General features: G+C 44.5%; 1 protein-coding gene across 2 annotated transcripts in view; it reads left to right on the top strand.

Moving 5' to 3' along the window:
• The window catches only part of LOC307211811 (uncharacterized protein), a 198,677-nt gene that overhangs the window by 56,182 nt on the left and 127,548 nt on the right, over nucleotides 1–14,947 (top strand). The window contains exons 3-4 of one of the 2 annotated variants that reach the window (XR_013836586.1): nucleotides 27–143; nucleotides 3,114–3,278. Coding sequence is in view for 1 of the 2 variants with exons in the window: in XM_079968860.1 (XP_079824986.1) it covers nucleotides 27–143 (117 nt within the window). In the remaining variant the exon portion in view is untranslated. Of the gene's footprint in view, nucleotides 1–26; nucleotides 144–3,113; nucleotides 3,279–14,947 lie in introns of those variants that run through there. The other variant, XM_079968860.1, reaches the window with a different exon arrangement.

Here is a 14,947-nt window from a genome sequence, read left to right as displayed (position 1 = left end):
AATCTACTTCCCTCTCTTTTCCACAGATAATCCTCCACTGTGTAGATTCTCGGGAGGTTTTTGCCAGGACCCAAGGACTGCGAACTGTCCCTTTGGAGAGATTACAAACGTCTCCTGTGGTTCTAATGAACGCTGCTGTAGGAGTAAATGATACCCATGTAAAAGGCGAAAGATTTATACGATCTGAAGAGAAACCAGAGTATTTTAGATTGCATTTTAGATTGTAAAATGCTATTTTATCTATTGATTTGTTTTACCTTGTGGGCTTATAGCCGAATAAAGTATTATCTTATCTATCTACCCATGAGTTGGTCCCACGCACGTGTGAATGTTTGCTCATTTTTAATCCTGATTTCCAGATCTACACTCTGCATTTTCACTGGAGGAAGCAGAAGCAGGGCTTTGTTTGTGCTAAAGGGAATAGTGGTCAATCACTTTATAAATCAGGACATATTAACCCTATTCTTAGATGTCTAAATTTGGATTCAGTGCTGATGCAGCACTTCTAGGTTCTGCATCTTCTTTTAAGCATTAGAGCCTCAAGATTTGCCTCTGTGCACAGGGAATTTTGATACCACAGATGTTCATATGGGTGCAAACTGTGCAATCTGCACTTCCCATGGGCAGTAAAAAATGACGGCTCTGATCTAACTCTCCAAAATGTTAAGACAGCGCTGAGTAAGTGAGGATGAGCCAGCAGTCTGCTGCTGCTGCAAGAACACATATGTGATTTGGCAACAAAGAGTCCCACTTCATTCTGCACTCACCAGACCTCAGCTGAAGTACCAAAATACATCACAATATCCAGCAGTAGAACCGGAGCTAGAAACCTCATGGTCCCTAATTACCTGAATCAGGGGATAAATTCTTGAATGCCAACAATGGTGATAGTTACGGGTATGTAGCTGTGTTGGTCTGCCGTAGTGAAAAACAAAACGAAAAAATTCCTTCCCGTAGCACCTTAGAGACCAACTAAGTTTGTTATTGGTATGAGCTTTCGTGTGCATGCACACTTCTTCAGATACACACAATGGTGATAGTTCCTACAGCCTCTTAGAAATACTGGAGAAATTAATTGAGAAGCAACTGCAGTCTGAGGCTGGAGATGAGAAATAATTTATTTTTATTTTTTTAAAATGATATTTATTAAGATTTTCCATAAAATCTTTTTCCCAATAACATCTTTTCAGGACTTCCCCTCCCCTCCCCCTCCTGTATTCCAATTCTTACAAATAAACAAAAAATAATTTCAACAAATTCTTATCCCAAATTTAAACTTGTTATCATTGACTTAATTTTAAAAATATTTTCCCATCCCCTAAAATCGACCTGTTCCCTTCCGCGAGTTCCCCCCTTTAATATGCAATACAGATTACAATAGAAGAAAAATAAAAAAATAATTTTACGCCCTTTGGATTCCAAATTTCCCTCCCCCCTTTCCCGGTTGCGTTCCCAATGTTCCTCGACGTCTGATATCTTCCTGGAGTTCCCACATCTCTCTAAACCATAGTCCTTTCCCAGTCATATTTAGTTTCGAATGTCCAATCTTGGAAGGAGTCTGTCTCAAAAAAGGCCCATTTCTTCCATCCAGATTTTTATATCTAGGGGTGAAAGCTCCAATTTTATTCCTTTAAACCTGTCAAATCTGGATGTCCCAAATGATCCCACTTCCAACTTTGTCCAGTTCTTATTATTTTTGTTGTTCTTGTTGATCTCACTCCTCCTTTTTTTTTTCTTTTTCCCTGCTCTCCTGCACAAATGTTCCAATTCCAAAAGCTTCTAATTCCTCTACAGAGGCTTGTTATTCAAGAACAAATCATTACGTCAAGTCCTTTTCATTCTTCAATAGATAAATCTATTGTCTCCTTTAGTGCCTCTGTAGACAAAATAGTGTTCCATTTCTGCAGTTTCCCAGGAGATAGAAACTTCTGGTCAAATTCCACGCCAACAATACTTGTAATGTCCATCGGCTCCTCTAGGTGGATTGCAATAACTAAATTCCCTTCCAGATCACGTCCACCAGTCAAAATAACTTGTTATTCCTTGTTTGTAACAATTTGTATCCAGTTTATAACAAATGTAACCGGCAAAGTCCTCATAACAAAGATCTCTATTTTATTCTTCCGCTTTGACAGCTCTTTGACAGCTGTCAAAACCTCTATTTCTCTTCTCCCGGCGCTCTCACAAATCGCTCCCAGGGTTCCGGGGGGGGGGGTTGCTTTTTAGTTCAATTCCACCTTTCTCCTCCAGCTCAGTCTTATGATTTTCCCTCGCAAAGTTAATAACTTTGTCAAAATAGGGTTGCACTCGATCTTAATTGTCAAATCCTTTGCTTTAAATCTTCTACAACGGGGGGGGGGCTGACTTCCTTTTTGCGCCTCCCCCTCTCACTCCGAATTTTTTTAAAAAAAATTATCCCCCTTTTTAGTCCAGGTTCCGATTACTCACGGGTTATTCTTTTAAGTCCAGATTTTCAATAGAAGAAGTCAGCGCTCTCCGTTGAATGGCATGCGGCTTCGCTCGGCAGGGGAAGCGAAGGACTCAAAGCACCACCCCCCGTCACCTGCTCCGCAGCCTTTAAAAAGGCTCCTTCGCGGGTCGGGGGGGGCGCAAAAGGTGCCAGCCGAGTCACCATGTCCATGGGTTTCAGCGCCCATGGTTTTTGAGGGTCCCCGCGTCGCCGATGCGGTAGGACCCAGCCCCTGCCGAGCAGGCTCCCTCCGGAGCTCGGAGGGAGTCCGCCATTCGGCGATGGCGCCAACCCGGAAGTCTAATTTTGTGGAGATGAGAAATAATTTAATAGATCTATGCTAGCCTGTGATGGAGTCCTCAAAGTCAGAAGCTGCCAGTGGCCCATCCTGACATCCAGGATGGGCCAGGAGATGTCGGCATTGATCTTGCATATTCCACTGACATCTCTTTTGGGGCTGGGCCTGCATGTCCTCTTCCCTTCTGCTACAGATTCCTGCATTGCAGGGTGGCCTTAAACGTTCCATTGAGTCCTTCCAACACTACAATTCTTTGATCCCCCCTCATTTCCTGAAGGTGAGCACTCCGACTCCAGGCTCATGAAAGTGCCATCAATTACAGATTTCCTTCTTTCTTTTATTTAGGACAATAATCAATGTAAGAGGAAAAGGGGGGTTCTGCCAGGAGGAACTCACCAAACGCTGCACATCTGGTCTAACGCTTCCTGCTTACTGTGGCTTCAGTGCACAATGATGTGCCCTTGAGTGACATCAGTGAGCAGCCCACAACCATAGGTATGAAAGCCTGATTGCAACGCTGATTCTTCTGGATCGTTGCTTGTGAAAGTGGGCCTGATCAATCCATTTGTGAAAGCAGGCAATGAAATAAAGATGAGTCTGTTCAGATGATCATCTAATTAAAAGCATATTAACCTGTAAATATAAAATTGTATTTTTTCATTTTTTAAAAAAGCATCTATGACTAAATATGACCCACCTCCAGTGGAAGCGCATCATATCTGCCCAAGATCACTCTTGACTGAAGTTCTCATCCCCGAGTCCCAGGAGGAGATAACTGCAGTGAATGCTTTCCATGCACCCAGGCAGAGCTTGGGTTTTGCTGCCCAGTTGGTTATGTGAACATGGGTGGGATAGGGTGAACTCAACCCAGAATGGAGCCATGACCTAACAGGAACTGATTATTCAGGATCCACTGCCTTGTGGGTGCCCATAGGTCACTGAGAGTGGTATTTAATGCTGCTGAATGCACATCAGGTTTATTGATTTCTATGGGTGTACGCTGAGTAGGACTCGGAATTTTCTGAAGGGGTGTTTTCTGGAATTTTGAGAAGGAAAGAAGGAACTCAGGGAGGTGTCAAGGGAGAGAGTGTAGACTAAAGAGTCGGGAAGGGTTATTGCTGCCTAGTGATCAAGATCCCAGATTCAATCATTGATCTGGGTCTTTCTTTTCAACTTTAATTTACATACATTAATTCATAACATAGCCAAGTATAATTGCAGATGCCAATTTAGATATCTTTTACTGCTTCTATTTTATTTTAAGTTCAACACATAGGAACACATATCCATGCGACTTTCAATTTCTTTGTGTAAACATTTCTCTCCCAACTTTCCCCAAGGAACTCAAGGCGATGTACATCATTTTCTCCCATGAGCCCATGTCTTAGACCAATACCACGCTGGTGCCGTTGCCCTTAGTTCCTTGGTCACCACTACCTACAAGGCCCTCTGCCTGCTTCCCTGTAACCTCGCCTCTCCCAATGAAGGAACCGCCAGAAGGTTATTGGGAAAACGCCTGCCCGGGAGCGGTGCCAGCATCCCAGGCACCCAGGGCCTTTCTCCGGAGGTCACTCTCTGGCTGGAATCCCCCTCAGTCCAGAGAAACCATTGATAAGCGACCCCTCCCTCCTGAGAGGAGCACGCTAGGAATCTTCTGGCAATCCATCACAGAAGAAAGAGGAGAGTCTGTAGTCCAACTGCTACTTTATTAAGACTGTACAAAAGCATACCTGGTCGCCTGAGCAGTACAGGATGCGAGTCTACGACACGACTCTGCATCTACCCAGAAGCGGAAGACAACTCACAGTAACTCCACCCAGATTATACTGAGAGCACTGAGAACTGGCTCAGACTTCCTGTCACATGCTCAGATACATCACATGATGTAAACAATCTGGCTGCTTGTTTGCAGCTGGTGGGAACTAAAATCCCAACACTTGGAGCTGGACCTCCGTGTCCGGGCTGAATGATGAAGGTAGATATGCTCCTTCAGGTATACTTCCACAATGGGGTCATTGACTGGTTAGGAAGACTCCAGGGAGGAGAAAGAATCAGCAGTGGAAAGGAGAAACAATGTTAGGAAACCAGGCTGGGGCGGGGGCTCTGAAATGGACTGAAGAAAGAGTATCTTTTGGGGGGGCGGGGAGGTAGTGTCGGTGGCTACCTTGAGCGTGCTCAGCTCATCATCATGCTGCTTATAATTTCCTCCCCCTCCCCCTTTGGCTACAACCCACGCAGAATATACCAGGGCTTGTGGGAATTGCAGTTCATGGATGATGGGAATTGTAGTCCAACAACAATCAGAGGGTCACAGGTCACTATGCCAGATGTCAAGACAAGACTGCTTATCCATCAACAGTCCTGATTCAACTGGGACATCCCGGAATTACAGAAGCTATGCCAGTTTCTGATTGGATGTCCCATTTTTTGTGCTGAGCTTCCTCGCCATTCAGTTGGCTCTTGTGAGAGCTCAGCACCCAAAGACAAATGTCTTTGGTGAAAAAAAAGCGGCTGCGCTTTAGTCCATGGAAGCAGAGGAGGAGGGGGGGCTGCTGGTGATGCAAGTCAGGCTGCCCCCACTTTACCCATTAGCCATGCCTCCTCTGCCCAATGCTGCCCCCACTGGAGAAAGAGGAGACAACAACAACCGGGGGCTGAAGAGGGGAAGCCCCAGATCATTTGCCTGGGAGTATGGCACTGAAAGACTCACATCCCAAGTTTAACTGGCAGAATGTTGGATGGTCTGAGATTTTGTTATCTAACAATCCATTCATGTTCCCTGTGCTAATGTTTGGTTGTCTGCTCAAAATTCCAGTAAAATGGGCAAGCCTCTGGTGTGTCATAGCTTCGAAACACTGAACAGAACAGAAACCTGGATTCCAGAAACAACTGAGCTAACCGTTTGCCAAATTTTCTTCCGGATCTTCTGTTGCAGAGACATCGGAGGACAGCCAATTCTAGCCCTCCTCAAGATAATCTATAAATTGGGCAAAGTCGGTATCGCTTCATATAAGTAACAGTGACTTTATTTATTCTGCTAAGAACTATCAATTCCATATTTGCAGAGGGTCAATTAGATATTTAGGTATAATCATACCAATGGATATTACCGAATTAGTAGCATGTAATTTAAACAAAGTAATCAATGAGTTTTCTTTATATATTAATAGATTGGAATCATTTAACCTGTCCTTGTGTGGAAGGGTTAATACTCTCAAACAAACATTATTCCCAGAATAATCTATAGTGTGAGTAGAATTCCAGGTGATATATGTAGTAAATATTCCCAGAAAAGGAATTCCTTAATTAGGAAATGTCTATGGGTTCTGCAACTCCAAGAATATCCTTACTAAAAATGTAATTATCAATTAAAAAATGAGGATTTGGCATTCAAGAAGGATATTGACCAGAGGGACAGAGGAGGGCTGTCAGATGATCAAGGCTCTGGAGACCAAAAGTCGCTCCTGGCGATTCATTAGATGACCTTGTTGAGGACTGGAATAACTGGCTCTTGGCAGCCATCGGTGAGATCACGCCTAAGCGCCCTCGGAGACCCTGTTGAAACGGGGCCCCTTGGTTTACTGAGCAGCTCCGGAAAATGAAGCGGGATCTAAGACGGCTAGAGCGAGCATGGCGACGGACTTGTGACGGAGCCTCAAAAACATCTTATAGGACGCTTATGAAAGCCTATGAGATGGCTATGAAAGCTGCTAAGAAATCTTACTTTGCAGCTTCCATTGCATCCGCTAGCTCTCACCCGGCACAACTTTTTAGAATAATTGGGTCAATAACGTCCTTAGGAGGACAACCAAATTTAAGCACAAATTCGACCCACAGTTGTGAGGCATTCGCGAGCTTTTTTGCGGAGAAAGTCCTGTTGCTCCGCCGTGACCTCGCTGCCAATATAGATACAGTGACTGAACTGGAGGCCCCTCGACTGACTTCAGGTCCAGTGTTGGACCATTACGATCGTATACTTCCTGCTGATGTGGATAGATTTCTCCAAGTTGGAAGGCCCACCACCTGCCTCCTTGATCTGTGCCCGTCTTGGCTGATTAGGGCGTGTCTAGGACTTCCGGGTTAGCGCGATCCGGTTAATGGCGGATTCCCTCCGAGCTCCGGAGGGAATCGGCTCCATTGCAGACGGGTCTCACCGCGACGGCGATGCGGGGACCCTTAGAAACCGCAGGCGCGGAAGCTTGCGGACCTGGTGACTCGGCGGGCACCTAAAGCGCCCCCCCCGACCCACGAAGAGCCTTTTTAAAGGCTACAGAGAGGGTACGGGGAGCGGCGTGGTGCTGTGAGTAGACCGCTACTGCAGTGGAGCGAAGCCACGAGCCATGGCCAGAGACCGCTGACTTTCTTCCCTGAAATTCGGACTTTAATTAATCCGTGAGTAGATTGGAATTTGGACTTTAAAAATTTTATCTTTGAATTCGGCACGATCGGGGGATGTGCTAAAGGGAAGTCCGCACCCCCCTGCCTACAGAAAATTTAAAGCAAGGATCGGAGAACTAAGGTGGAGAGTTCTTTCTTTGGTGTTTTGTAAAAGATAATATTTGTATGAATTTGACAGAAGAAGATTTGTGCTGGAGAGTAAGAGTGGAATTTTAGAAGCTTTTGCTTAAACCTCCCCAGACCCGGGAGTGTCCTCTATGTGAGCTGGAGAAAAAGGAACGAGGAGTTTGATAGCTGTCAAAGGAGCTGTCAAACGGGCAGTGAAAGTTAAAAACTTTATTATTTAACACCTTTTCGGACTTAATTTGCTACATTTGAACTAAAGTGGTTGGAAACAAAGAAGGGAAATAACAAAGTAAAGGACTATTGGGAAAAGACTATTAAGTAACCAGAATCCCCCTAGGGGAAACATTGAAACATCACAATGGCTGCAGATGGAAAATTACAGGCAGAGTTAGAAAGAATGTTTTTTCTTGTGGGAAAGCTGCAGGAGCAGACTATGGCCATGAGTAAACAACTTATAACCTTGAACTCTAAAATAAGTGACTCTGCTGAAGGCACAATGGACTGGACTGGGAAAAAATCTGCAGCTGAATCAGAAGAGATAACCTTGGAACAGGGGGAGAGTGAGCAAGGGCCAGTACAGATGGAGAGTACCAACCACAAGCTTACATTGTTAGAATACAAAGAAGAAGACCCTTGGATTACAAATCTGCGAAAGATGCGAGAAAGGAGGGAGGAAGCCCCTGGAACATTTGGAATATTTGAATTTAAAAGAAATAAGAAATATGACTGGGGCTTCCTCTTTGAGTATGATTGGCTGACCTTCTGCAGCAGCTGGTGTCAAGTACTTTGTATGGAAGAAATTTTGATGATACCGAGCTGGAACTTCCTCGAGACCCGTGGACCAATGAGGAGGGCTGCCAACAAAACCGGCAAAGAGAGACTGACAGGGACTTAAAGGCCTCAGATGTGAGGAATCCAGGCTAAAAACTGTTTTTGTGGACGTGGGGACATTGGGAAGGGACAGAAACCGGGCCTGGGGGGGGGGGGAAGGAAAAAAAAAATTTAAAAAAATGTTTATGACTTTTGTGTTTGATTATTATGATCTATTTTTAAGATAAAAGGGAAATTCGTGGAAGGAACTCGAGTCGACCTTAGAAAAGGTTTTAATATTTATAAGAAAATTGGATAAGTAAAATCTGGCCAAGTAAAAGGTTTTTAAAAAATATATATATACAATAATAATATGTAAAGGATGAGAGATATGAATCTGCTGAGTTAATTTAATTGAATTAGGATGTATGAAGGGGGGGGTGGGGGGAGGTCAAGAACTGGGGTTAGGAAAGTAAGGTTACGAAACTTCATATGTGTTGTCTTTGTTTATGTGTGTGTATGTTTGTCTTTATAAAATGTGAAAATTTAATAAAAATTCTTATAAAAAAAAATAAAAAATGATTAGGGCGTGTCTAGATGTCGCGCGGTCCCCCCTGGTTGAAATTATCAATTTGTCCCTTGCCACGGGGACATTCCCAGGGGAACAGAAGGAAGCAGTGGTGTGTCTGCTCTTAAAGAAAACTTCACTAGATCCTTTAGATCTATCCAATTACTGCCCAGTTTCAAACCTTCCATATCTGGGTAGGGTAATTGGGAGAGTGGTTGCTGAACAGTTTGGTAGGTTTCTGGAGGAAACAATGGCTTTAGATCCATTTCAGTCTGGTTTCCGTCCTGGTTTTGGGACCAAGACAGCTCTGGTTGCCCTAACAGATGATCTCCGTAGACAACTGGATCGAGGCGGGTCAGGACTGCTGATCCTTTTAGATTTGTCAGCAGCCTTTGACATGGTTGATCATGATCTTCTGGACCACTGTGTCACCGACGTGGGGATACAGGGCATAGCCCGTAAATGGCTGTGCTCTTTTAACTCTGGTTGGGGACAGAGGGTGGCACTAGGGAGGGAAATGTAGTCATGCCACTCCTTGGTGTGTGGAGTGCCGCAGGGCACAATCCTCTCCCCGATGCTTTTTAACATCTTTAGGCACCCCCTTGCCCAGATTGTCCGGTACTTTGGGCTGGGCTGTCACCAATATGCTGATGACACTCAGCTTTATCTGTTAATGGATGGCTACACCGACTTGGCCCCGAACACACTGACCAGATATTAGGAAGCTGTGGCTGGATGGTTTCGTGGGAGCAGATTGAAACTAAATGCTTTGAAGACAGAGGTCCTATGGCTGGGTCGAGATGGCATGGGGATGAGGGACCAACTCCCTTCTCTTGCGGAGGCCCAATTAGTGCCATTGCCTTCTGTTAAAAGTTTGGGTGTAATCCGTGACGCCTCCCTTTCCATGGAGGTGCAGGTTACAGCAACAGCCAAGGTGACATTTTTCCACTTTCGCCGCATCAAGTAGTTGGTCCCTTACCTTTCCCGCCCCGACCTGCCCACAGTGATCCATGCAACGGTAACCTCCAGGCTTGACTACTGTAATTCGCTCTACGCGGGGCTGCCCTTGAAACTGTCCCAGACACTCCAGCGGGTGCAGAATGCTGCAGCGAGGCTCCTCACGGGGTCTCTGCCATGAGAGCATATTCACCCAGTGCTTTTCCAGCAGCACTGGCTCCCGGTGGAGTGCAGGGTCAGATTTAAGGTGCTGGTTTTGACCTTTAAAGCACTTCATGGCCTAGGACCCTCATACCTACGGCACCGCCGCTCCTGGTATGCCCCACAGAGAGCCTCAAGGTCCATAAATAGCAACACCCTAGTGGTCCCGGGCCCTAAGGAAGTTAGATTAGCTTCAACCAGAGCCAGGGCCTTTTCAACTCTGGCTCCGGCCTGGTGGAACACTCTGTCTCATGAGACCAGGGCCTGCAGGATCTGATTTCTTTCCGCAGGGGCTGTAAGACAGAGTTGTTCTGCCTGGCCTTTGGCTTGGAGCCAGTTTGATTCCCTCCCCCTTTCTTTTTTCTTTTCCTTTCTCCTCCTTTGATGAGGCTACATTTTAATATTTTAAAGTTTCAATATTTTAATGTTGTATTTTAATTTTGTTTTTAAGTTGTATTCATTCAACTTGTTTTTATTATTGCTTGTTATGCGCCCTGAGACCGGCCTTGGCTGGGGAGGGCGGGGTATAGATAAAAATTATTATTATTATTTATTTATTTATTTATTTATTTATTTATTTGGAAGACAGCTGAAGGAGTTGGGTATGTTGAGCCTGCAAGTGAGGGAACTGAGAGAAGATATGATAGCCATCTTCAAATAACACAAGGGCTGTCACATGGAAGAGGGAGCAAGCTTGTTTTCTCCTGCCTTGGAGGGTAGGACTCTAACCAACCGGTTCAAATTACAAGAAAAGGGATTCTGACTAGATATATGGGGGGGGATTAATGAAAGTAAGATCTGTTCAACAGTGGAACGGTCTCCCTCAGGAGGTTGTGGACGCTCCTTCCTTGGAGGTTATTAAGCAGAGGTTGGGTGGCCATCTTCCCTTCCCTTCCAATTCTCTGACTCTATAATTCTATCACTATATAACGAAACCTCATTAGATACTTTGTTTATATTACATACTGCTAATTGGGTGATATCCTTTGGTAAGATTATACCTAAATATCTAATTGATTCTCTGCAAATATGGAACTGATAATTCTTAGCTGAATCAACAAAGACACCTTTACTTCCAGGAAGCAATTCTGACTTTTATGAATTTCGATTTATGAAACAATGTGACTATTTGATAGGAATATCATTGTGAATATGTTTGGGGAAAAATAATAAAGAATTACACTACACAAAAGAGAGAATATTTTAAAGTTTCAATGTTTTAATGTTGTATTTTAATTTTGTTTTTAATTCGTATTCATTGAACTTGTTTTTATTATTGCTTGTTATGCGCCCTGAGCCCGGCCTTGGCTGGGGAGTGTGGAGTATAAATTATTATTATTATTATTATTATTATTATTATTATTATTATTATTTGGAAAACAGCTGAAGGAGTTCGGTATGTTGAGCCTGCAGATGAGGACACTGAGAGGAGATATGATAGCCATCTTCAAATAACACAAGGGCTGTCACATGGAAGAGGGAGCAAGCTTGTTTTCTCCTGCCTTGGAGGGTAGGACTCTAACCAATCAGTTCAAGTTACAAGAAAAGGGATTCTGACTAGATATATGGGGGAAAATTAATGAAAGTAAGATCTTAACCCGAGGTACTATTTCTGGGTTAGCGGAGTCTGTAACCTGAAACGTATGTAACCTGAAGTATATGTGACCCCAGGTACCACTGTGGATACTTGGGCTTCTTTCTCATTTCTGCATTTTTAATTTTATTTTACATCTGTTGTTCTTGTTTGTGTTTATTTATTATGAATGATGGAATAAAACCACTAATTTGTATGGTGTGAGTTTTTTGGGGGGTCATAAAATAGGGGAGGAGCACATAAAAATACAAGCATCACAGAAACAAGCATACTAAGCAAAAATGAATCCAAAACTGCAGACCAGAAGAAAAGCAAATGGAAAAGTTTCTTTCTTTGTAGGTACAGTGGTACTTTGGTTCCAAAATACCTTTGTACTCAAACAACTTGGAACCCAAACGATGCAAACACGGAAGTAAGTGTTCCGGATGGTGAACCTTTTTCAGAAGCCAAAGGTGCTCCGTTTTGAGTGTTATACTTCCGTTTTGACTGCCACACTTCCGTTTTGAGTCCAACACTTCTGTTTTAATGGTTATGCTTCCGATTTGAGTGCTGCACTTCTGTTTTGAGTGTTACACTGAGGTCTGTCTGTTTTTGCTACTTATTTTGTGTCTTTGTTTTTGCGGCTCTTTTTCTTTTGTTTTTGTGACTGTGTGTAACCCAGTTCAGCAACTGATTGACTGATTGTGTGACAGCAGTACATTGTTTATTGCTTTCATTTTATGGATCAATGGTCTCGTTAGATAGTAAAATTCACGTTAAATTGCTGTTTTAGGGGTTGTTTTTAGAAGTTTGGAATGGATTAAACCATTTTGCATTGCTTTCTATGGGAATGCGTGCCTTGGTTTTCGAACGCTTTGGTTTTGGAATGGACTTCCGGAACAAATTAAGTTTGAGAACCAAAGTACCACTGTACTGCAATTGCACTTGCATCAGACTGCATTAAAGCAAATCTCTTAAACAACATTCCGCTTCCTTTCCATCCAGGCGCCATGAATTTGGCAGCTGATTCTGTGAGATGATGGGAAATCTGTTAATTGATATGGAATTGGAAAAACCACACCCGAAGTACAGCACACGTTGTGATTGTTTGAGAAAGGATGTTCTTCAGATAAATCCCAGGAAGTTCTCCAAGATGAATAAATTGCCTAGGATGAGTTAAGAAAAAAGAGGCCTGGATGGTTCAAATGTTGACAATTGCAGGAAATACCTGTTTGCAGCATTTCCCACTCAGATGCACAAATGTGTGTTTCAGCATCGTTTTGGCACGGCAACACTATAAGTAGAGAGAACCTCCTTGTTCCATCCAAACTCCACTTCCTTCTGCCTTAGAGTGCCTTCCCTTTGGCAGAGATCTCAGAGGAAACTACAGCCATGAGGTTCCTCTGTCTGAGCTTTTCTCTGGTCTTCATCTTCTTCCACGTTGTTGCAGGTAAGAGGGCACAGTGTTATTCTAAAGCAGCAATGCAGCAGCAAGCAAAGGCTCTAGCAGCCAAGTCAGCTGCTTGTGGCTGGAAAGCCAAACAGGAAGTTTGTGACTGTTGCCATGGAAACAAAGGGGCAGTCCATTCTGTACTGAGCACCGGATGTTAGCTCAGTGTGTGTCATATGACCTGTACAGGATGTACATGGGTGGAGTTTAGAGTTTCTCTCTGTTTGTTGAAGAGAGCAGACATGTTTTCTCTGTACTGAAGTGAAAGACAGGAATAAAAGCAATGTAGATTCATTTCTGTCTGAGTCTGATTCCCCTCCCTGGGGATATGCAGGGAGTAGAAGGAAGAGAAGCAGTTGGTGTGTTTTTCTCACAGCCTGAGGAAAATCGCCGGAACGGACCTCGTGTGTTTTTCCTGCCGGGAGTCGCCGGAGGGAGGTCGAAAGAATTCAGCCGGTGCCTGGAGAGATAGGCACATACCTCTGACCGGCGCTGAATTCTGACATTGGTAGCAGAGGATGGTTGCTACGATCCATGGGAGTCTGCATCAAGGAGTATTCATCCCTCTCCATGGAAGCCTGAGATGGAGGCTGATTCTCTGCAGCTAGAAGCTGACCAGAAGAAGCTGAAAGCAAAGCTACGGAGCCCAGGTATGTGATTTTCGGGCTTAAAAGTGTGAATGCAGATGGATTAATTCTCTGCTTCATGGGAGCAACGTTTGGGAAAAACAGCTCCGAGAGAGAAGAGTCTGCATTCCAAACATTCCTGTGGTTTTTCCTGTCCAAGGAAAGGAATGTGGTTGCTTAGCAACGCAGGCCAGTTTCAAGATAAGGGCTGGAAGTCAGGCTATGCCCAGAGAGGCTAGAACAGCTCGTGTTTAGACTAGGCCCTTACAAAGGAACTGTGAAAGGGGACTTTCCAAGCGGCCAGTGTTATTGCTGCCAGGTGCACAGAGTGTCAACAAGCCAGCTATTGGATTTTAGAGGCTTGTGTTTGAGAGTCAATGCAGGGCCTCAAAATGGATGCCAAGAAGGGAGTCCTGCCTTCTCCACCCCTTTTGACCAGTGACAATTATGCATCTTGGTCTATTAAGATGAAGGCCTTGCTGCAGAATCAGAGACTGTTTGAGGTGATTGAGAACCCCATCCCTGCAGCACCAACGCGTGTTTGGGAGTCACAGGATATGAAGGCCAGAACCGCTATAATTCTGTGCGTGTCAGACTCTCAGCTTATTCATATACAAGATTTAGAGCACGCGAAAGATGTTTGGGACACGCTGAGAAGGACACATCAGAGAGATGCAGGTTCTTCAGCGTTGCTGTATTTTGAAAAGCTGACTAACCTGAGGCTTGCGCCTGATGGAGATGTTCAAGCGCACCTGACGGAAATGAAATTTCTGCGTCAGCAGATGGTGGAACGCAATTTCCGTCTGCAGGAGGAAGTGTTTTGCTTCATGGTGATAAACAGCCTGAATCGGACTTACAAAACGGTTGCCAGTCAGCTGGGGTCTCTCCCAGCGCAAGATTTGACTTCGGACAGGGTCTTTGCCGTGGTTCTGAACGAACAGGACAGACTTGCTGCCCTGGAAGTCAAGGACAGGGGGAGGGAAGAACGGAGTTCAGACACCCCCACTGCTGTAGCTACTGGAGGAAACGCTGTAGCTTTGAACGTTGTCCGATGCCACAATTGTGGACAGACTGGGCATCTTCAGCGGAACTGCAGGAAGCCACGTCAGAACAAAGGAGCCAAGGGAAGCTCCATGAAGTCTGAGACGTCAGGCAGAGGTCATGCCAAGTCACAGGCGAAGCCTGCAAAGGCTTTGATGTCCCTAAAAGCCACACCACAAGTGGGGAATTCCATCGTTTTAGACACGGGAGCGACGGTTCACATGACCCATCGCAGGGATTTGTTTTCGTCGTTTAAGAAGCAAAGCTTCGTTGTACAACAAGCCAACGGTCGAGAGCTGGAAGCCACCGGAATTGGGACTGTGTATCTTAAAAGTCTGAACTTGACTATAAACAATGTTTATTTGGTTCCAGAGTTGAAGTACAATCTGCTCAGCGTTTCGCAGATCGCCAAGAAGGGACTAAAACTGT

Source organism: Podarcis cretensis, assembly GCF_951804945.1.
Source record: "Podarcis cretensis genome assembly, chromosome: 3".
Lineage (NCBI taxonomy): Eukaryota > Metazoa > Chordata > Lepidosauria > Squamata > Lacertidae > Podarcis > Podarcis cretensis.
The sequence above is the reverse complement of the archived record's forward strand: the minus strand, read 5'-3'. Positions and strand labels throughout refer to the sequence as shown.